The 23,805-nt window shown below is 45.3% G+C and overlaps 1 protein-coding gene across 1 annotated transcript in view; it reads left to right on the forward strand.

The window, feature by feature from the left end:
* Positions 1-19,960, forward strand: part of FTCDNL1 (formiminotransferase cyclodeaminase N-terminal like) — a 101,851-nt gene extending 81,891 nt beyond the window's left edge. Inside the window, 4 exon segments of the mRNA XM_069735563.1 lie at positions 2,617-2,675; positions 2,677-2,757; positions 7,573-7,582; positions 19,781-19,960. Of these exon segments, the coding sequence (XP_069591664.1) occupies positions 2,617-2,675; positions 2,677-2,757; positions 7,573-7,582; positions 19,781-19,960 (330 nt within the window).
* Positions 19,961-23,805: the final 3,845 nt, after the last annotated feature.

The raw sequence follows: 23,805 nt of genomic DNA on the forward strand, positions 1-23,805 counted from the left end.
CCAATGAGAGGGTTGCGCAGAGTGGGCATGAAGAGAACTCGGAGATAAGCTCGAGCCTAAAGAGGGGGCTCTTCTGGACACAATTCTGTATCCATTACTCAAAATTTGAGCTATATCAGCATCCTCCTTCAGAATAGTCAGATTATTAGTCAAAATTTTCCTGATTGTATTAAATTGATTACTAAAAAGGGACGTTACCCATGAGAAACCGCTCTCCAACAGTGCTGTAGAAAGCTGTGTTTTGAGGGTATGATTCAATCGCTCCACAATGCCCGCTGACTTAGGGTGATATGGGACATGAAACCTGTGCTTTATGTCTAGAAATCCACAAAGCACTTTCATGAACTTATCCGAGAAGTGTGTCCCTCTGTCAGATTCTATCACTCTGAGGATACCCCATCATGACAGAACTTGTTCCTATGGATCCCAGACAGTAGTGGTAGCTGAATCATTGACCATGGGAATGGCTTGTACCTATTTGGAGAATACATCCACCACCACCAGTGTGTTACGGCGGTTACGGCTTGCTGTTAGTAAAGATCCAATGAAATCAATCTGGATTGCAGACCATGGACCCTCTGCTGGCGGAACTCGCTGCAACACTGGCTTCAGGCCGATTTACTTGGGTTAACCTGAACGCATACCATGCATTGTTGGGTGACCATTTTGAACATTCTAAACCAGTATAGTTTTTTTCTCAGGAGGGACAGTACCTTGTCCCAGCCAAAGTGTCAAAACAATTGATGGTTTAGTTTTGTCAGCTCTGCCTGCTGATGCTGCCTGACTACTGGTACAGGAAGTTTTTGTGTACCCATATAATAACACAGGATGCCCTTGCTTATTGTCCAGGGATGCTGTGGAGCTGTGATGTTTGTCAATAGAAAGGGATATTTTGCCTGTTCCTCTTCAAATGACACAGGGCCATCTTTGAACTTTGTCTTTGTTACTGCAATCTGGAATGCAGGAATCCGTTCAGTTCCTTGGATACCGAAGGACCCCAGAAACTATGGGAAACTTGGCCAGTTCATCAGCCTTGTTGTTCCCTAAGGTCAAAGTCTGTTCTCTTCTCTGGTGTGCTGAGACTTTAATGATTTCAGCCTCAGCCAGACATGCCATGCCACATTACCACAATTCCTTCAGGACCATTATGTGGGCCAGGGATTTATTCTGGCCGTCCATGAATCTTCGTCTCTTCTATGTGTCCAGGTGTAGTATGAGAGATCGAACTACATATGGTCTGTCACTATATATAGTTAGATTCCCTGAAGGTCAAAGAAGAAAAGCCTCCTTGAGAGCCTCCAGTTCAGCACATTGTGCTGACATGTGACCTGGCAACTTGACAAGACTCTGGATGCCTGTGGTCTCATTCAGCATTGCAAATCTTGTCACATAGGTGCCATCCAGACAGAATGGAGAGCCATCAACAAATATGACTTTGTCTTCCAGATAGCTGTCAGTCCTGACCATTTGTGATGTGGAGTGATGCAGTGGTGACATCGAATTTGTGCCAGGACTCTGATGTGCTGTGCGTTCTCTGCTGTTTGTAGGCTGAAGGTCAAAAGTGACCTGAGCCTACAAAATGAAGAGTGGTAGGGCAGGGAGACCAATGCTCCCTGTGCTAAAGCAGGGTTGAAAGTGTTGTTCCCAAGTAATTAAATTGCTTTAATTAGTTAGACAACATGAAAATAAATTTGCAATTGACTTGCTTTTTCTTCCTGCTGTCATTCTCCTCTAATGAGAGCTTTTATCTTACATAGTATGCAGTTGGTTCCATGTAACTCAGCCACCAGTGCCTGCCCAGATCTTGACCAAGTGTGTGCAGTAGCTACATTCCGCGAGAGGTGTTAACGCTTAACATACCAGCCACTTCTCTCCAGCCCAATGATTTACATACAGTAGTTAGGAGCTCATGTACCTCCCCCTCCCTTTCAGTTCACGACAAGCTGTTGTTATCAATATTGCAAAATCCCTAGCCCAGTAGCACTGACTGTTTTCAGAGCAAGTCTCTTAATTATGGATCTAACTTTCCTGAGCCATGTGCTTGTTTAAATGTCCTGTTATCTCTATGTGTAAATATAGTGATATCAATGTAGACTCAGAACTAAACACTGACAGCTGAATGTGCTGACACAAATAAAAGTGATGGTCCCTCTGAGTAGGCCCTATCATGCAAGTACAGTGAGTGGGCCCAGGGCAACTTCCCCCTCTCCAACACCAATAGCTACACTACTGTGTACAACGGATGTATGAATGCAGCCTTTAAAGGGTTAAATGGTCAGCAAGTCTGCAGCATTTCCACAGTTAAATACTGGATCACTCTGGACTTTTTGAGACTAAAATTTCACAATAGAATTGTCACACAGCAACATACCCTTAAACTGAATGTGAGTGTATTCATATAGCTCCGACTGGTAAATGGCACACAGTTTATTAAGCCATATGGGCTGCAATATAATCAGAAACTCTCTGCTTCTTGCCTCATGTCTTTCTACAGATAATAGGAGAGATTCGTGTATATAAAATATTGATTACATTTATGCTACTTTATTAGTTGAAGCACGTGTTAATGCACTAGTAATGAAATCAATCTTGTGATTTATTCTACCATTTATTAAGGTACATCTGCTGTGGCTTCCTGCGTGCATTGACTATTCCCAACATGATGGTGTACACCCGTCTTGGAGCCATTGACCTGGTATCCATCTATCCGTCATCAGGAGTTACATTAGATCAATGTGGTTAAATTGCGAGAGGTATGTCCTCCTAAACTTTAGATAACAGCATTGAGATTTTAACATTTGTACTATTTTAAGATGATGACAAATAGTAATGCCAGGTAAAGTTGTATGAGCTTATTGTCAGAACCTGGCAGCAGCCAGTCAACAGAGCTTTAGTGTTCTCTTTGTACACTTCATACATCCGGCCATGGCTGGAGCTGCTAGCAGCTGATTGGTGGTGTTACGGGGATCGGATACTCCCCAATAAAATATTGATACCTAGCCTAATGAAAGGTCATCAATATTATAGTAGTAGAAACACAATTGAAGTTTTTATTCAGTTATTTTATCTTACACAATACCAAAACAGCAACCTCCATTATTTAGCTCTAATGGAAGTATCATTGTTGTGGCATATAGCTAGTGGAACATCAGACAGACAGAGCGGGTGGACCAGCAGACAGACAGAGCGGGTTGGCCAGCAGACAGACAGAGCGGGTGGACAGCAGACAGACAGAGCTGGTGGACCAGCAGACAGACAGAGCTGGTGAAGCAGCAGACAGAGCTGGTGAAGCAGCAGACAGGCAGAGCTGGTGGAACAGCAGAAAGGCAGAGCTAAAGGGACAGCAGACAGACAGAGCTGGTGAAACAGCAAACAGACAGAGCTGGTGGACCAGCAGGCAGACAGAGCTGGTGGACCAGCAGGCAGACAGAGCTGGTGGACCAGCAGGCAGACAGAGCTGGTGGACCAGCAGGCAGACAGAGCTGGTGGACCAGCAGACAGACAGAGCTGGTGGAACAGCAGACAGACAGAACTGGTGGAACATCAGACAGAGCTGGTGGAACAGCAGATAGACAGAGTTGGTAGAACACAGAGTTGGTGAAACAGGAGACAGTTGGTGGGACAACAGATAGAGTTGGTGAAACAGCAGACAGGCAGAGCTGGTGGAAGTGCAGACAGGCAGAGCTAGAGGGACAGCAGACAGACAAGGCTGGTGAAACAGTAGATAAGCAGAGCTGGTTGAACAGTAGAAATACAGAGCCTGTTGGACAGCAGACAGACAGAGCTGGTAGAATAGCAGACAACAGAGCTGGTGGAACAGCAGGCAGACAGAGCTGGTGGAACAGCAGTCAGACAGAGCTGGTGGAACAGCAGACAGACAGAGCTGGTGGAACAGCAGGCAGACAGAGCTGGTGGAACAGCAGGCAGACAGAGCTGATGGAACAGCAGATCGACAGAGCTGGTAGAACAGCAGACAAAGTTGGTGGGAAAACAGATAGAGTTGGTGAAACAGCAGACAGGCAGATCTAGTGGGACAGCAGACAGACAGAGCTGCTAGAACAGCAGACAGACAAAGCTGTTGGAAGAGCAAACAGGCAGAGCTGGTGGAAGAGTAGACAGACAGAGCTGGTGGAACAGCAGAAAGGCAGAGATAGAGGGACAGCAGACAGACAGAGCTGGTTGAACAGTAGATACGCAGAGCTGGTAGAACAGTAGAAATACAGAGCCTGTTGGACAGCAGACAGACAGAGCTGGTAGAATAGCAGACAGAGCTGGAGGGAAAGCTTACCATTTTTTTTAGCTGCTGAACTGAAAATCATCTAGTCTAAGGCTAGGGTCACATTGCGTTATGTGACCCAGTTTAACGGACTACATTACACCGCGGCATAACGCGGTATAACGTAGTCCGTTAATGCCGCCATTGATTGTAATGGCGAACGCATCGCTAGCGCACGCCCACATTGGGCATGCACTAGCGATGTGCCGTCATTTGAGTGACGGACCGCGAACGCTGCTTGCAGCATTCGTGGTCCGTTCCTCACTAGCGCAGATCGGGGATCTGTGCTAGCGGGATCAGCAAACGCGATCCCTTTTGGGACATTGCGTTAGCGCAGTCCATAGCGCTATGCACTAAACGGACTGCCCTAATGCAATGTGACCCTAGCCTAACGCTGCTTACACACATCAGTTTTTTGCCGTCAGTCACAATTCGGCGAATTTTTAAAAAAAACGATCCAGCAAAAGTTGCCGCCGGATCCTTTTTTTCACCTAGACTTGTATTACCGACGGATTGTGACAGATGGCCTCACGTTTCATCCGTTTTTCAACGGATCCATCGAAAAGGTTTATCTGGCGACCGGAGAAAATGGACATAGTAACGTTTTTTGTGTACGTCGAAAATCCGTCGTAGTCCATCATTTGCTAGAATTGAAGCCTATGGGCGCCGGATCCGTCAAATGACGGAATCCGGCGACGTTTTTTTTTTTTTTTAACTGAGCATGCTCTGATTTTTTTAGGATCCAATTAGCTGGATCAGCTAGTCGGATCTGGCGAAAAAACAAATCCGTCGCATGAGTTTTGCACAATCTGTGACGGATAGGTTTTTTTCAAAATTCGACAGATTGTGACTGATGGCAAAAAAACTGATGTGTGAAAGCAGCCTAAGCCACAATGCATTACAATTAGTGATGAGCGAAAGTGCGGGTAAGACTCTGGTGTTATCCGAGCATCTGGGCATATTTGTATATTATGTTCAAGTCCCTGAGGCTACATGATTTGTGGCTGTTAGACAGTCTGAACACGTGGGGATTGCCTGTTTATTAGGGAATCTCCACATTTGATCAGGCTGTCTAAGGCCGGCGTCACACCTAACATATCAAAATACGTTCCATTTTTTACGGACCAAATACGCAGAAATGTTCCCTGAACAGTGATCCGTATGTCATCCGTAGGCAACGTGTGGCTGCCTATTTTGTGCATGTAAATCTCTGTATGTCATCTGTATGGCTTCCGTATAGCATTTTTTTCTCACAACCTTGCAAAATGGACATATAATGCATCCATGGGCTCAAATATTCGTGAAAACATATATACAGTTATATATATATATATATATATATATATATGTATATATATATATACAGTTATATGAAAAAGTTTGGGCACTCCTATTAACCTTAAGCTTAAAGGGACTCTGTCACCTGAATTTGGAGGGAACAATTTTCAGCAATAGAGGCGGGGTTTTCGGGTGTTTGATTCCCTCTTTCCTTACCCGCTGGCTGCATGCTGGCTGCAATATTGGATTGAAGTTCACTCTCTGTCCTCCATAGTACACGCCTGCGCAAGGCAAGATTGCCTTGTGCAGGCATGTACTACGCTCAGGTCTCCTAACCATCATAGGTACCCTTGAGATAAGGGAAAGCCATTATAGTGGCAGCGACAGGTGCGGGTCCAGGTATGCCGTCCTGCCCCTTTATAGCTGTTATTGGCGTGACAGTGCAGCTTCGATGATGGCACCGCAAGTCCCCAAAGCTCCGTTACCTGCATTCCATTCATTCCCCAGTCTTTTACAGCCATGAGCAGTTGCATTAGCACCGCTCCTGGTTGTAACTGTATTTAACCCCTTCAGATCGATTTACAGTGTGGGACAGGTATGGGATATTGTTGCTTTTTTATTTTGGAATTTTTTTCAGTAGAACGAGGGTCATCAGTTAGATTGAGCATACAATAAAGAATAATAAAACCCTATAGTAAGGTGACATTAACCCCTTATTACCGCAAATCCCACCGCTACAGGGGAGTGGGAATAGAGTGGCTAAGTGCCAGAGAAGGCACATCTTACAGATGTGCCTTTTCTGGGGTGGCTGGGGGCAGATGTTTTTAGCCAGTGGGGGGCAATAACCATGGTCCCTCTCTAGGTTATTAATATCTGCCTTCAGTCACTGGCTTTCCCACTCTGGCGGAGAAAATTGTGCTGGAGCCCACGCCAGTTTTTTCTGTGATTTAACCCTTTATTTTAACACCTAGAGCTCCCAAATTTTGCACACACAAGCTACTAACATTATTAGTGAGGGATATGTAAAATATAATGTATATGAAATGGTTCACTGTATGTAAACCATGTCTCATATACTGTTGGGTTTGGTAAGCAGTTAGCAAAGCCGACAATTGAATTACCGACTTTTATGCTATCTAGCTCTGTATTAAATATATATATATATATATGTGTGTGTGTGTCAATGACATATATATATATATATATATACCTATTCTATGTGTAGATATTTATTCTATCTATTCTTTTCTAACCTGTCAGTTTGATTTTACTGTACACTGCACTGTATTGCCAGCTTTTCTGTAGAACACCGCTGCGTATTTCTCGCAAGTCACAAGTGTGGACCATGTGTAATCCATATTTTTCTCGCCTTCATTGACTTTCATTGGCGGATTTTTCTCAGAATACGCTGACAATCGCATTCTGTTTTTTTCTCAGCCCGTAAAATACGGCCGAGAAATATACAGCAGATAGGAGCTGCCCCATAGAGAAACATTGGTCCGTGTGCAATGCGTTGTTTTTCTGCCTCTCATACGTCCATATTTCTCTCTAGTGTGACGCCAGCCTAGCAGCCACAAATCATGTAGCCTCAGGGACTTGAACATAATATAAAAACACGTCCAGCTACTCGGATAACACCCGAGTGTGGATAAGACCTTATCTTATCACTAATTAGCATTGGCTTAGGCCTCTTTCACACTTCCGTCTTGAGACGGCCGTCATAATGCGTCAGAGCGATGCATCGACGGACGTTGTGAAAAGATCGCCAAACGGATTAAACGCATCCAGTAACCTGATGGATACATCGAATTTGTCAGTATTTGAATTTCAATGCATAAAATTCTGAAATTCTGGGGAGAGAGAGAGAGAGACAGAGAGATTTTTTTTTTTCCGGACTTGGAAAATGGTTCCAGGCATGCTCAGAATGAAAAAACGTGATACATCACTGGATTCCTGTGTTTGACGGTCAGCGATGGATCCTGCGTCCATAGGCTTCCTTTATAGCCAACGATGGACAGTGCAGAACCCGTCGCTGAGCGATTTTCCAATGTGCACAAAAAACGTTGCTCTGAAGGTTTTCTCCGCACGACGGACTGCTATTTTCCGACGGATGAAACGGATGGCCACCCGTCACAATCCATCGCTAAAACAAGTCTATGGGAAAAAACGGGATCCTGCAGAAAAATTTGCAGGTTCCTGTATTTTCAAAACTTGACGGATTTCGACGGGAGGAAAGAGACGGAAGTGTGAAAGAGGTCTTAACCTGAAGGACACGTTCAGTATTTGGTCAGTATTTTGCATCAGTATTTATCAGCCAAAGTCAGGAGTGGAACAATCAAAGGAAAAGTATAAGGTCGGGGTTACACTTGCGAGTTCAATGCGTGAATCTCCCGTATCAATTCCCGGCACTGCCGTCGGCACTCGGGACCGGAGCGTTCAGCTGAATAGAAAACCATGCAGCCACACGCTCCGGTCCACAGTGACGGCGGCAGTGCCGGGAATTGATATGAGAGACTTGTGCGAGTTTATCGTCTTGAACTCGCGAGTGTGACCTCGGCTTCATAGAAACACGTGCACTACTTTTACATTTTTCACCCATTCTTGGTTTTTGGCTTACAAATACTGATGTAAAATATTGACCAAATACTGAATATGTGAATGTGGTCTAAGGCTCAGTTGCACAGACTGATAATCTGCAAATGAGCGCTCATAAGAATGTTCATTGTCGATCATCCTCCCACATCAACATGCCATTGATCAACTATAGAACAAGCAAAATACAAGGTTGTCAGGTGATCAGACTGGTTATGTCCTCATAAAAATCATCATTGTTGGCAGAACATTGCCCCATCTAATCAGGAGATGTGCTGCCGACTTCATGCATGTTGTATGGGGACAGAATGATCGTACTAACAAATGTTTTGCCCCCATACAGATTTGTTGGCCCGTGTGAATGGGTTATTCATTGAGCAATGGTTGGCTTATATAAAGCTAATAAGCAGGAGCTGAATCCGGCATGCACCTATAGGAAAACGCATAGAAAGTGATTACAATAGAAAATACATTTTTTTACTTTTTTATTGTATGCAGCTCGTAGCCACAAGATGTCAGTGTCGTTTCTCTGTTTCATCTGCTTTGTATATAGTTACTTTTAATGTCTTGCAGGGAGGCAATTACATACAGAATTAACCCAGACATAACACAAGGCCAAGTGTATTAATCAGCACTGGTAGTTAGTACTTACTAGCTCTAAGAGCCAGCATAAAGCCAGAGCTCAGCTAGTCAAAGAGTTGCTGGCTGCACTCTAAGTCAAAATAATTATGATAAAAATAGCACATACTGAAATGATTTGTAGAAATAAATATAGAAATACATTTTACCTGCAGTAATAAAAAACTAAGACTTTGGAATTTTGGAAACTAGTTACCTAAACAGCTAAGCAGTTTGTTTGGAAATGTTGTCACTTTGTTTCCTTTAATTTTCCCTATGTACAATAGAAACAGTAATCTCTCAGGTCTTAGCAAGTTGTGAGCACAGGGGCTGAAGATGGCAAATGCAGCCCCCACGTACACTTTATACCATATATGCTTCCCAAGAAGAAAAATTTCTAGAGCAAAATGAATACCTTAATAATATGGCGTCTGTTGTATCATGACTAGTAATGAGCGAACGTGCTCGGATAAAGTGTTATCTGAGCATGCTCAGGTGCTAACCGAGTGTATTCCGCGTGCTTGAAAAATATGTTTGATTCCCTGCGGCTGCATGGGTCACATCTGTTCAACAGCCGAACACATGCAGGGATTGCCAGTATGTTAGGAGATCCCTGAATGTGTTGCGGCTGTCAAACAGCCTCGGGACATGCAAATGAAGGGACTCGAACATATTATTAGAGTACGCCGAAGACTAAGGCCGCCGTCACACTTGCGAGTTTTACGGATGTAAAACAAACGTCCCAATTATTCTCTATGCCTCTGCTCCTATCTGCCGTATTTTACTGATCAGCATTATACGGCTTTCTACGGCCGTAGAAAATCGCAGCATGCTGCGTTTGTCACCGTATTGCGCAAATAAAACGTCAATGAAAGTCTATGGAAGCCCCAAAAATACGGATTACACACGGACCAGCAGTGTGACTTGCGAGAAATACGCATCGGTGTTAGCGAGAAAAGCCGGTAATTCAGTGCGGTGTACAGTAAAATCACACTGACAGCTTACAGTAGAATAGGTAGAATAAATGTGTACACATAGAATAGGTATATATATATATATATATATATATATATATATATATATTGTAGCATGGCTAAAGGGTTTGTAGTCGATGGGAGGTATGTGCCACATAAGTGCCTGGTTGCTGTAATGTAGCCCGGAGTATTCCTTTCTTGCACATAATCTTGTATATGTGTTTCAGGACCTGTGGAAATGTCAGACCACATGGCTAATCATGTGATGGGTTACTGGGTGGGGTTAGCTCTTTATAAGACTGGCTAATCCTTTACACAGCAGATATGTGTGGAGGTGAAACCCTCCTGAGTGTGTTACGGCTTCAGGACTGAGCCGGATGAACTGGACACTTGCTTTTCTTTGCCTGAACCAAAGGCCCATTTTGCTTTCTGTTATTTGCCACATGGTTTATGAAGCAATAAACCCAGTGAACTTTAAAGGAACACGTCTCCTGAGTGTCAGCCGTCGCAGCTGAGTGAGTGAAATCCTTACAATTGGTGGTAGACGTGCGAGCAGCGTTCCCAGCGGAGATGTGAGTTTATTTTTGAATGTCCTGGGTCAAGGCTGTTGCAAGCCAGCAAGCATTGCCGGAGAAAATGGAGGACCTGCTGAAACACTTGGTCCAGATGCAGTCACAGCAGGAGCATAGGCAGCAAGAGACCAACAGGCTGTTGATGCAGTAGATACAACAGAGCCAGCAGGAGCAACGGCAGAGTCAGCAGGAGCAACGGCAGCAGATGCAGCAGAGCCAGCAGGAGCATCAGCAGCAGATGCAGCTTCTGGCAACCGCCATCCAGGGCAAGGCGAGCGCCCCAACCCCAGGTTTGGCTGATGACACCCACGTCCGGAAGACGGTAAGACGCGCATTGCAGAAAATGACTCCCGGGGATGATGTTGAGGCCTTCCTGACGGTGTTTGAGAGGGTCGCTGAGAGGGAAAAACTTCCGCCAGAGCAGTGGGCAGAGGTACTTGCGCCATACCTGACGGGAGAACCCCAGAAGGCGTACTATGATTTGACCTTGCAGGATGCCAAAGAGTATCACAAATTGAAAGCCGAGATTCTCGCACGTTTGGGGGTGACACTGACTGTCAGGGCACAGCGAGTTCACTCCTGGGGCTATCACCGGGACAAACCACCTCGTTCCCAAATGTTTGATCTGTTGCACCTGGTCCAGAAATGGCTGCAGCCAGAATCCTCTGCGCCTGCACAGATGGTAGAACGGGTGATGATGGATCGGTTTGTCCATTCCCTCCCGAGGCCTATACAGTCTTGGGTTGCCCAGGGTGATCCCCAGAATGCCGACGAGCTGATCGGACTGGTTGAGAGATACCAAGGGTTGGAAGGCTCCTTCGGGAGGCAGCCCATGCCGTACTGGGGGTCCCAGAAGGCAGCTGAGTCCCAAAAAGGGGTGGTGCGTCCAAGGTCACAAAGGGCGGGGGAGGTGGTGCCCAAGGTCCCCACGGGTGATATTATTTGTTGGAGGTGCCACAAGCCAGGACATATAGCTGCCCGTTGTTCCCAAACCACTGAGCAGATGGACTGCAGCATGGGACGCCGTTGTTCATACTATGCGTATCCAGCCTGTAGTGTGAACTCTCCATCCAACGAGGGACCTCAAGCGTGTCCCGTAAAGGTGAACGGTCGAGCAGTAACGGCACTGTTAGACTCGGGGAGCCTAGTGACCCTGGTGAGGGCCACTTTTCCTCTCCACCTGCTCCCAGGAAAGAAGGTCGGAGTGCGGTGCATACATGGTGATGCAAAGGACTACCCTATGGCCAGGGTGGACATTGAAACGGCATGTGGCACTGAGTCCCACATAGTCGGCGTGGTTCAGGACTTGTTGCACCCTATAATTATTGGCCGGGATTTCTGTTTGTTTTGGGATTTGTGGGGAAATGGTTCTGAGCTCCCTGGCAGGGAACCAGTGAACCCTGGAAGAGTATCGCCACACCCAGAGGCAGACAGTTTTCCTTTTTGTGTTCTGGTTGGGGATGAGGAGGAAGTATCCCCTACATCTGACATTCTGGAGTTAGAAGTTACCGGTGAAAATTTTGGGACTGCCCAACATAGGGACCCCACTCTGAGGGAAGCCTTTAATAATGTCACAGTTATTGACGGGGTGGTACAGGAGCCGGGGGCAGACACAAGATTTCCCCATTTTCTGTTGAGGGGGGAGTTGTTGTACCGTGTCACGAAAATACGGGAGGAGTTGGTAGAGCAGTTGATAGTGCCGGGTCCGTATAGACGGAAAGTGTTGGACATGGCCCATTCACACATCTTGGGTGGACACCTGGGGGTGGAAAAAACGCAGGAACGGGTTGTGCAGAGGTTCTATTGGCCTGGGTGTCACCGGGAAATAGTGAACTATTGCAGGTCCTGCCCTACATGTCAGCTAACTGCTCCTACTCCTCATTTCCGGAACCCCCTTGTGCCACTGCCCATTATTGAGGTACCGTTCGAGAGAATTGCCATGGACTTGGTCGGTCCCTTAGTTAAATCAGCTCGGGGCCATCAGTATATATTAGTCATCCTGGACTATGCCACACGCTATCCTGAGGCAATTCCCTTGAGAAATTCTTCCTCAAAAAGCATAGCCCGCGAGTTGGTCCATGTCTTTTCCTGGACAGGTCTGCCAAAGGAGATCCTGACTGACCAGGGTACACCTTTCATGAGCAAGGTGATGAGGGAGTTATGCAAAGCCCTGAAGATCTCCCAGTTGAGGACCTCGGTGTACCATCCCCAGTCAGATGGCCTTGTTGAGAGGTTTAACAAGACACTAAAGAGCATGCTGAGAAAAGCTATAGAGAAAGACGGTAGAGACTGGGATTGTCTCTTACCCTATCTGATGTTTTCCATTCGTGAAGTTCCACAGGCCTCCACAGGGTTCTCACCGTTTGAGCTTCTATATGGCCGACATCCACGAGGACTCCTGGATATAGCCAAGGAAACCTGGGAAGCCGAAGTCACGCCCCACAGAAGCGTCATTGAGCATGTGGCCCTGATGCAGCAGAGGATTGCAAAGGTGATGCCTATCGTGAAAGAACACCTTCTCCAAGCACAAGAAGCTCAAGCCAGGGTCTACAACCGGTCTGCAAGAGTGAGGCAGTTCAATCCGGGAGACCGAGTTCTTGTGTTAGTTCCAACGGTGGAAAGCAAGTTCTTGGCCAAATGGCAAGGGCCATATGAGGTTGTTGAGAAACTTGGTGAGGTAAATTATAATATTCACCAACCAGGAAGACGGAAACCATTCCAAGTTTACCATGTCAACCTCATCAAGCCATGGCAAGATAGAGAGCCGACAGCAACTCCATCATTGTTAAGCAACCCAGAAGGTGAGGTTGGAGCGGTTACTATAGCAGAGACGCTATCAAAGACCCAGAAACAGCAGTGCCGGGAGTTACTCCAGAAAAACAGGGACCTGTTTTCAGAATTGCCAGGATACACGAAGGTCATAGAGCACGAGGTCCTAACAGAGCCACATGTGCGGGTGAATGTGAAACCTTATCGTATTCCTGAGGCTCGTCGAGAAGTTATCTCCAAGGAAGTGGAGCGTATGTTGAGGCTTGGGGTCATTGAGGAATCCAAGAGCGGTTGGTCGAGCCCAATTGTCCTGGTCCCAAAACCTGATGGAGAGTGGAGGTTTTGCAACGACTATCGGAAGTTGAATGAAGTCTCCAAGTTCGACCCTTATCCCATGCCCCGTATTGATGAGCTCATCGAAAGGCTTGGGCATGCCAGATATATATCCACCTTGGATTTGACAAAGGGGTATTGGCAGATCCCCATGGCACAGGAAGCCAAGGAGAAGACGGCCTTTTCGACACCTGATGGATGCTTCCAATATGCCCGGATGCCGTTTGGCCTACAGGGAGCTCCGGCGACCTTCCAGAGGGCTATGGATAGAGTCCTTGCACCCCATAAGGCCTACGCTGCTGCGTACCTAGATGATATCGTCATCTTTAGCCCGGACTGGGAGAGTCATCTGGAGAAAGTCCAAGCGGTGTTGGATGCTATAAGAGAGGCCGGATTTACTATAAACCCGAAGAAGTGTGCCTTGGGTAAAGAAGAAGCTAAGTACCTTGGATACATAGTGGGTCATGGAGAAATAAAACCCCAAATCAATAAAGTGGAGGCAATCCAAACATGGCCAAAACCAGTTTCCAAGAAACAAGTTAAAGCCTTCCTGGGAATCGTGGGATATTACAGGAGGTTCATCCCAAACTTCGCCACGATGGCTGCGCCTCTGACTGACCTGCTAAAAGGGACAAAATCAGTAATGGTTAAGTGGTCCGAAGAAACAGAGTCAGCCTTCCAAGAAATGAAAAACGCTTTGTGTAAGCAACCCGTTCTGATGGCCCCAAACTTCAAGAAAGAGTTTATTCTTCAGACAGATGCCTCAGATGTTGGGGTGGGAGCAGTCCTTTCCCAAGAACTACATGGGGAGGAGCATCCTGTTCTCTATCTGAGTAGGAAGCTGTCCTCATATGAAAAGAACTACTCAGTCGTTGAGAAGGAGTGCTTGGCCATAAAATGGGCAGTGGACACATTGCGGTACTATCTGCTGGGACGTAAATTTAGACTGGTATCTGACCATGCCCCGCTTAGGTGGATGAGAGAAACGAAAGGAAGAAATGCTAGAGTCACCCGTTGGTTCTTAGCCCTGCAGGACTTCAGTTTCCATGTGGAACATAGGGCCGGAAAGCTGCACGGTAATGCGGATGCCCTATCGAGAATCCCTTGTTTAGTGGGGGAAAGTGCCAAGCCCCACGGCTTTAGGCAGAGGGGGGAGGTATGTAGCATGGCTAAAGGGTTTGTAGTCGATGGGAGGTATGTGCCACATAAGTGCCTGGTTGCTGTAATGTAGCCCGGAGTATTCCTTTCTTGCACATAATCTTGTATATGTGTTTCAGGACCTGTGGAAATGTCAGACCACATGGCTAATCATGTGATGGGTTACTGGGTGGGGTTAGCTCTTTATAAGACTGGCTAATCCTTTACACAGCAGATATGTGTGGAGGTGAAACCCTCCTGAGTGTGTTACGGCTTCAGGACTGAGCCGGATGAACTGGACACTTGCTTTTCTTTGCCTGAACCAAAGGCCCATTTTGCTTTCTGTTATTTGCCACATGGTTTATGAAGCAATAAACCCAGTGAACTTTAAAGGAACACGTCTCCTGAGTGTCAGCCGTCGCAGCTGAGTGAGTGAAATCCTTACAATATATATATGTCAGTGAGACACATATATGTATATATATTATTACTTCATACAGCGCTAGATAGCTTTAAAGCCAGTAATTCAATTACCGGCTTTAAAGCTATCTAGCGCTGTATGAAGTAATAATATATATACATATATGTGTCTAATGACACAGACAATATATATATATATATATATATATATATATATATATATATATATATATATATATATTTTTTTTTTACACATGGATCGCTTGTATAGCCGTGTGTTGGTTTTGCAAGCCTGCGATAAAAACACGCAGTACGGATGCCATACGGATTACATACGGAGGATGCCATGCGCAAAATACGCTGACACACCCTGCCTACGGAGGAGCTACGGACCACTTTTTTGGGGACTTTTGAGCGTATTACGACCGTAATATACGGACCGTATTGTCTTACGCCAAGTGTGACGCCGGCCTAAGATGACACCCGATCAAGTTCGGATTAACACCTTACCCGAGCACGTTCGCTCATCACTAATCATGACACTTTTTTTTTTTCTTATAAAGCCTAACTTTATTGCAGTTATTGACCTGACTTAATATGGATTACAACTGTATACCGCAAACATGCTGGAAGAGAAGATTTAGAAAGGCTGAGAATCAGTGAAATGGTGTTCATAAGGGTACGTGCACAAGAACACACAAAAAATCGTGCAGCGTTTCATCCAGATAAGTGATGAAAATACTAATCTTGTAGTTATGATACCTTTTAATGGATAACAAAATAAATTAAATGATGTTAGAAAGCAAGCTTTCGAGACTTCTTAGGTCTCTTCATCAGACATGGGTATAACAAAGTATGTGAAAAAACTCAAATATATGCAGAAAAAGAGCACAAAGCATGGCATAATAAATGGACACTTAAATGAACAAATAATCTTTTTTCAACTGGCTAAGGAAGGTTTCACACTAGCGTTCGGCAAGCTCTGCGGACGGCAGCCTTCTTCCTCTGAAGCCCTGCCCACTGCCGCGCCTCTTCCTTCAGCTCCGTCCACTTCGGCATGCGTTCTGCATATCCTATCTTTAACATTAAGTACGCAGGCCATGCGGATGTATGCGGATGGCTCCGCATGCGTCGTCTTAACGCTGCGCTGACCTGCGTCAAACGCCACATGTTAGGATTTTGTTGTGGTCGGCGCATCTTCAAAACAATGCATGCAGAGGCATCTGCATACATCCGCATGGCCTGCATACCCAATGTTAAAGATAGGGTGCGCAGAACGCATGCACACATAGGCGGAGCTGAAGGAAGAGGCGCGGCAGTGGGCCGGTCTTTATGGGGGAAGAAGGCTGCCGTCCCCAGCCCTGCCAAACGCTAGTGTGAAGCTAGCCTAAGGACGGTTTGACACGTCCATATATTTCTTGTACTGTAAAAATCGGTACCAGAGATATCCGTGTCCGTGTGCTCATGTAGTACATCCGTGTGGCACACATACGGCAGCTGTGGGCCACCCGTGTGCTGCATCAGGACTACAGAAAGCACTGTTCCCCTGCTTGTGGTACTGAATCCGGCGGTCATCCGCTCTCCCCTTCCTCAGCTGAAAGCAGCGCAAGAAGGGGAGAAGGGATCAAAGAAAATCTGATTTGCGGTCCCCCCTATATTTTCCAACCAACCCGGCAAAACTCACAGGTGCTGGCTGCTATTCTCAGGCTGGTAAGGGGCCATGGCTATGGGCCCCCCAGCCTTAAAACAGCAGCTGCCCAGAAAAGGTGCATCTATTAGATGTGCCAATTCTGGAGCTTTGCCCAGTTCTTCCCACTGCCCTGTGGCATTGGCATATGGAACAATAAGGGGTTAATGTCACCTTGCTATTGTAAGGTGACATTAAGCCGGCTTAGTAATGGAGAGGTGTCAATAACACACCAATCCATTACTTATCCCACAGTTGTAAAAGAGTTAATAAAACACACACACTTAGAAAAAAGTTCTTTAATGAAATAAAGGAACACACAGGTTTTATTACCTTTATTGGACGCTCAATCCAACCGAAGCCCTCATTCTCCTTTAATAAATTTAAAAAAAAGCAACAATATCCCATACCTGTCCGCCGTACAGTCAAGTCCCAAGCTGTAAATCCATCTCAAGGGGTTAAATCCATTTACAACCAGGAGCACTGCTAATGCAAGCGCTCCTGGCTGTAAAAGACTGGGGAATGAATGAAATGAAGGGAGCGGAGCTTCGCTGACTAGCGGTGCCATCACCAAAGCTGCGCGCCCTGGCGGCATGAACTCATTTGAACTCTGTAGCGTGGGAAAGTATTCAGAAACTTTCCCAGGCTGAAGAGTTCATTTGAGTTCAAATGAATGTCGGGTCTTCTTTGATCCCGTCTCCCCTGCTCGCGCTGCTTTCAGTAGTAGTAGTGCTTACTGTAGCGCTGTTTCTCCCGCAGCCGTCCGTGCACACGGAGGAGAGTGTACACTGTTCTCCGTGTGAACGTGACGTACTAAGGTACATGCTGCCTGTAAAAAAATGGACATGTTTCCATGTTTTGCACACGGACACACAGTCCATGAAAACCCGCTGACATGTGCATAGACCCATTCATTTGAATGGGTCTACGTGTTTCAGTGTGTCTGGTACGTGGGAAAACTGTCACTACACGTACCGGAGGCACTGACGTGTGAAACTGGCCTAAGACAGTTCCAAAACATTTTTTTACTTTCATCCAGATAAGTGGGACGATTTTTTCCTGCTTGTCATTCATGTGTTGTCCGTAGTCAATCTGTTTCTTTGCAGCAGCAGCTATTGATCATTTGCAGTTTCCTATTTTACAGAATTGCAATATCTGTAAAAATCAGATGCTATACTGTCTACCTGTTTGGCATCCAATTTTTTTTATACACTCATAGACTTGAATGGGCGAGTCTCATCTGATTCACGTTAGAAACTAGTGCACGCTGCGATTTTTTTTCACGCGCAGATTCGGTCAGTGAAAAAGATCGCTCATCACACTGCCCCATTGAATCACATTTTTTCATGGACAGCAGTCAGACCGAAAATACGGTTGTGTGAACAAACCCTTAGGCCATGTGTACATCTTCACTATTTGGTCAGTATTTTACCTCAGTATTTGTAAGCCAAAACCAGGAGTGGAACAAACAGAGGAAAAGAAAAGTATAACAGAAACATATGCACCACTTCTGTATTTATCACCCACTCCTGGTTTTGCCTTATAAATACTGATGGAAAATACTGAACATGTAAATGTGGCCTTAGACTGCTTTTACCTGATTGTCATCCCATGTAAACCTACTTGCGATTGGGTGATTGGATCTTTGATTCCGACGTGAAAGTCATTGTTATCGGCAGCACATCGCCCAGTGTAAGGTCTCATTCAGACATCCATGCTGCACGCATTTGTGTTCTAGCTGTGGTTTTCACCGATAGAACACATATCCATTACTAGTCTATGGGGCTATTCACATGTCCATATTTTTTTGACAACAGTGTGTCAATGCAAAGTAATGGAGATGGCCATCTTTTATCAGCGTCACATATGAAAAGTATCAATACAAGGGTACAGTCTGTGAAAATCATGCACACCACAGAGATGCATGGGCTGTGTTATATACTGCATGGGCTGTGCTATATACTGCATGGGCTGTGTTATATACTACGTGGGCTGTGTTAGATACTACATGGGTTGTGTTACATACTGCATAGCTGTGTTATATACTGCATGGGCTGTGCTATATACTGCATGGGCTGTGTTATATACTGCGTGGGCTGTGCTATATACTGCATGGGCTGTGCTATATACTACGTGGGCTGTGTTAGATACTACGTGGGCTGTGTTACATACTGCATGGGCTGTGTTATATACTGTGTGGGATGTGCTATATACTATGTGGCTGTTATATACTGCATGGGCTGTGTTATATACTGCGTGGGTTGTGTTATATACTATGTGACTGTGTTATATTTTGCGTGGGCTGTGTTATATACTATGTCTCTGTGCTATATACTATGTGGGCTGTGCTATATACTACGTAGCTGTGCAATATAAGTGGCTGGGCAATATACTACGTGGCTGTGTTATATACTACATGGGCTGTGCTATATACTATGTGGGCTGTGCTATATACTATGTGGGCTGTGTTATACACTGCGTGGGCTGTGTTATATACTATGTGGGCTGTGTTATACACTGTGTGGGCTGTGTTATATACTACGTGGGCTGTGCTATATACTATGTGGCTGTGCTATATATTACGTGGCTGTGCTATATACTGCGTGGCCTGTGCTATATGCTACGTGGCTGTGCTATATGCTACGTGGGCTGTGTTATATGCTACGTGGACTGTGTTATATGCTACTTGGCTGTGGTATATTTCTCTGGTGTATCTGTGAATCATGAATTGTGGTATGTGTTAAAGAGGGGGTCCCATTGAGACTGTTTCGCCCGGGGCCCTAAAAACCTGGAGCAGGCCCTGGCTTCACTGATTGGTCACGCCCGGCCGGGCGTGACCAATCAGCGGTAGGCGTAGTCTGTCCGCGAATTGGCGTGAAATTTGAACCATTCTTCGCTAATTGGTCGCGCCTGGACTGCCGAATTCTGTGTATAAATTGCATTATTCTGAAAACTTCATAAATAAACTACATACATATTCTAGAATACCCGATGCGTTAGAATGGGCCACCATCTAGTGTACTACAAAATGAGTTGTGGATTAGTATATGTTCACACTCAGCGTTTTTTTTTACACTGGCACTAGGTCACTAATAATGATTCTGTTTTTAGTTATTGCTGGCAGCTGGTCAATCAAGTGCCAGGGTGCAGTATGTTTCTTTTTGGATATGCAGATGTACCTGAGATGAGAACTCTAGCAGATAAAATGCGATCTCTGGGTTGGTTTAGAAAAAAATTGGATGTGGATACAATAAAAGCTGATGTTGGAATGACACCATCTAAAAAATATGGAATAACAGGTTAGTATGCACTGATACAACAGTGATTATGTGACTGAATACATTCTGTGTGACCTACAGAAGACTTTATTTAAATATATGGGAATAGAAATCACAGTAAGGTGTTAGAAGCTCCCTGCACATCTCATTTTACTAGATAATTTAATTTCCCATAGCATTTCTGCATCATAGTTCCTTGGAAACTCTACTATTTCATTAGCCTTTGACCTTAGTATAGATACATGTATTAGCCCTGATTCATCAAGAACCGTGATTTTCTCGAAAGTCTTGATGACGGAACATGGCAGAGTCAGAAACTACTGATTCAGAGACGCTCAGTAAGTACACTCGGCGTTGAATGTGGTCAAAATATAAAATTATTGGAAATATAAAAAATTTAAATAAATGAAACGATATACATTCATTAGAACTGTCACAAGATACACAATTGCATAACTCCTCACTTCCCACCCCTGAAGTGTAAACCATATTAGTTATAAAGGTCACCAGAATACAGATTTGTGGAGTAGACTCCACCCTCTGGACAGGAATGGGTTACCCTCTGGACAGGAATGGGTTAAGCACTTAGACAAATAATGATTAGATCTGGATGCTTGAAACATTGTTTACAAGTGTTTCTTCAGAAAGAATACCAATATGGGCTGTTCTACTATTAACATCTATGTTGAGGATGTTTGCGGTGCAGAATATTATTGGAGTCATATACACAGAATCAGAGGAAGACAAAACAAAGATGAAGAACACAACGAGAAACAGAAGGCTGGAAGTGGGGCCCGGAGACATATAAATAGGCTGTTTTATTGTCCCCTCATAACAAATTCTCCCACTATCAAAATCAATTGTACATCAGGGCTAAATAAATAAAAGAATAAGCAACTTTTTCTCCATAGAAGATGATGAGATTAGCTCCACATGCGTGCTCTGTTTCTGTGCCACCACACAGGAAGGATGTGAGCTTATTTACAGTTGGGAGGAGGACACGCTGTTTTTTGACTAGCCATGGAGAAAATGATTAGGACACGCCAGGGACAGATTAGATCAAAAAGACAGATTTTGGAAGTTTCAAGGTGTCTATTATTCTTTAGTAGCAAAACACCATAAAAAAGTAACAAACATCCACTCATCTGTGGCTACTAGTGATGAGAGAGTGTGCTCGTTACTCGAGTTTTCCGAGCACGCTCGGGTCGTCTCCGAGTATCTTGGGCGTGCTTGTAGATTACGTTTGAGTCCCCGCAGCTGCATGGTTTGCGGCTGCTAGACAGCCTGAATACATGTGGGGAATCCCTAGCAAACAGGTAATCCCTGCATATGTTCAGGTTGTCTAACAGCCGCAAATCATGCCAGCTATGGGGACACAAACATAATCTACTAGATGGTGACCCGATTCTAACGCATCGGGTATTCTAGAATATGCATGTAGTTTATTTATGAAGTTTTCAGAATAATGCAATTTATACACAGGATTCGGCCGGCTGGCCGTGACCAATTAGCGAAGCATGGTTCAAATTCCGCGCCAATTTGCGGGCGGACTGCGCCTGTCACTGATTGGTCACGCCCGGCCGCGAACAATCAGTGAAGCCAGGGCTGGCTCCAGGCTTTTGAGGGCCCCGGGCGAAAGAGTCTCAGTGGGCCCTCCTCTTTAACACATACCACGATTCATGATGCACAGATACAGCAGAGAAATATAGCACAGCCAAGTAGCGTATAACACAGCCCACGTAGTATATAACACAGCCCACGTAGTAAATAGCACAGACATGTAGTATATTGCCCAGCCATGTAGTATATTGCCCAGCCATGTAGTATATTGCCAAGCCACATAGTATATTGCCCAGCCATGTAGTATATAGCACAGACATGTAGTATATTGCCCAGCCACTTAGTATATTGCCGAGCCCACATAGTATATTGCCCAACCCACATAGTAAATAGCACAGACACGTAGTATATTGCCCAGCCACTTAGTATATTGCCCAGCCCACATAGTAAATAGAACAGCCACATAGTATATTGCCCAGCCACGTAGTATATAGCACAGCTATGTAGTATATTGCCCAGCCACGTAGTATATAACACAGCCCACATAGTAAATAACACAGACACATAGTATATTGCCCAGCCATATAGTATATTGCCCAGCCAGGTAGTATATTGCAAAGCCACGTAGTATATTGCCCAGCCACATAGTATATAGCACAGACACGTAGTATATTGCCCAGTCACGTAGTATATTGCCGAGCCCACGTAGTATATTGCCCAGTCCACATAGTAAACAGCACAGCCACGTAGTATATTGCCCAGCCACGTAGTATATTGCCCAGCCCACGTAGTAAATAGCACAGCCACGTAGTATACTGCCCAGCCACGTAGTATATAGCACAGCCATGTAGTATATTGCCCAGCCACGTAGTATATTGCCCAGCCACGAAGTATATAGCACAGACACATAGTATATAGCACAGACACGTAGTATACAGCACAGACACGTAGTATATTGCCCAGCCACGTAGTATATAGCACAGACACGTAGTATATTGCCCAGCCACGTAGTATATTGCCAAGCCCACGTAGTATATTGCCGAGCCCACATAGTAAATAGCACAGACACGTAGTATATTTCCCAGCCACGTAGTATATAGCACAGCCATGTAGTATATTGCCCAGCCATGTAGTATATTGCCCACCCGCATAGTATATAGCACAGGCATGTAGTATATAGCACAGACACGTAGTATATTTCCCAGCCACGTAATATATTGCACAACCACATAGTATATAGCACAGCCACGTAGTATATAGCACAGAGACGTAGTATATAACACTGCCCATGCAGTATATAACACAGGCCACGTAGTATAGAACGCAGCAGCGATGTAGTATATTGCCCAGCCACGTAATATATACCTGTTATGACCTGGTGGTCAGGACAATAATGGACCTGGTGGTTAAGAGCACACGGAATGACCTGATAGTTACTGATAATAAAGGACGAGCTCTGGGACGTGGGAACTCTGCTGACCGCAATCCCTAAACCTATCAACCACACTAGAAATAGCCGTGGATTGCGCCTAACGCTCCCTATGCAACTCGGCACAGCCTAAGAAACTAGCTAGCCCTGAAGATAGGAAAATAAAGCCTACCTTGCCTCAGAGAAATTCCCCAAAGGAAAAGGCAGCCCCCCACATATAATGACTGTGAGTAAAGATGAAAATACAAACACAGAGATGAAATAGATTAAGCAAAATGAGGCCCGACTTACTAAACAGACCGAGGATAGGAAAGGTTGCTTTGCGGTCAGCACAAAAACCTACAAAAAGACCACGCAGAGGGCGCAAAAAGACCCTCCGCACCGACTCATGGTGCGGAGGCGATCCCTCTGCGTCCCAGAGCTTCCAGCAAGCAAGACAACAAATTAAATAGCAAGCTGGACAGAAAAATAGCAAACCAAAGAAATACAAGCTGTAACTTAGCTTCTGATGGGAAGACAGGTCACAAGAACGATCCAGGAGTGAACTAGACCAATACTGGAACATTGACAGGTGGCGTGGAGCAAAGATCTAAGTGGAGTTAAATAGAGCAGCAGCTAACGAATTAACCTCGTCACCTGTGAAAGGAAACTCAGAAACACCCACCAGAGGAAGTCCATGGACAGAACCAGCCGAAGTACCATTCATGACCACAGGAGGGAGCCCGACAACAGAATACACAACAAGTACCCCCCCTTGAGGAGGGGTCACCGAACCCTCACCAGAGCCCCCAGGCCGACCAGGATGAGCCAAATGAAAGGCACGAACCAGATCGGCAGCATGAACATCAGAGGCAAAAACCCAGGAATTATCTTCCTGACTAT

The sequence above is a fragment of the Ranitomeya imitator genome, chromosome 7, assembly GCF_032444005.1.
Source record: "Ranitomeya imitator isolate aRanImi1 chromosome 7, aRanImi1.pri, whole genome shotgun sequence".
NCBI lineage: Eukaryota > Metazoa > Chordata > Amphibia > Anura > Dendrobatidae > Ranitomeya > Ranitomeya imitator.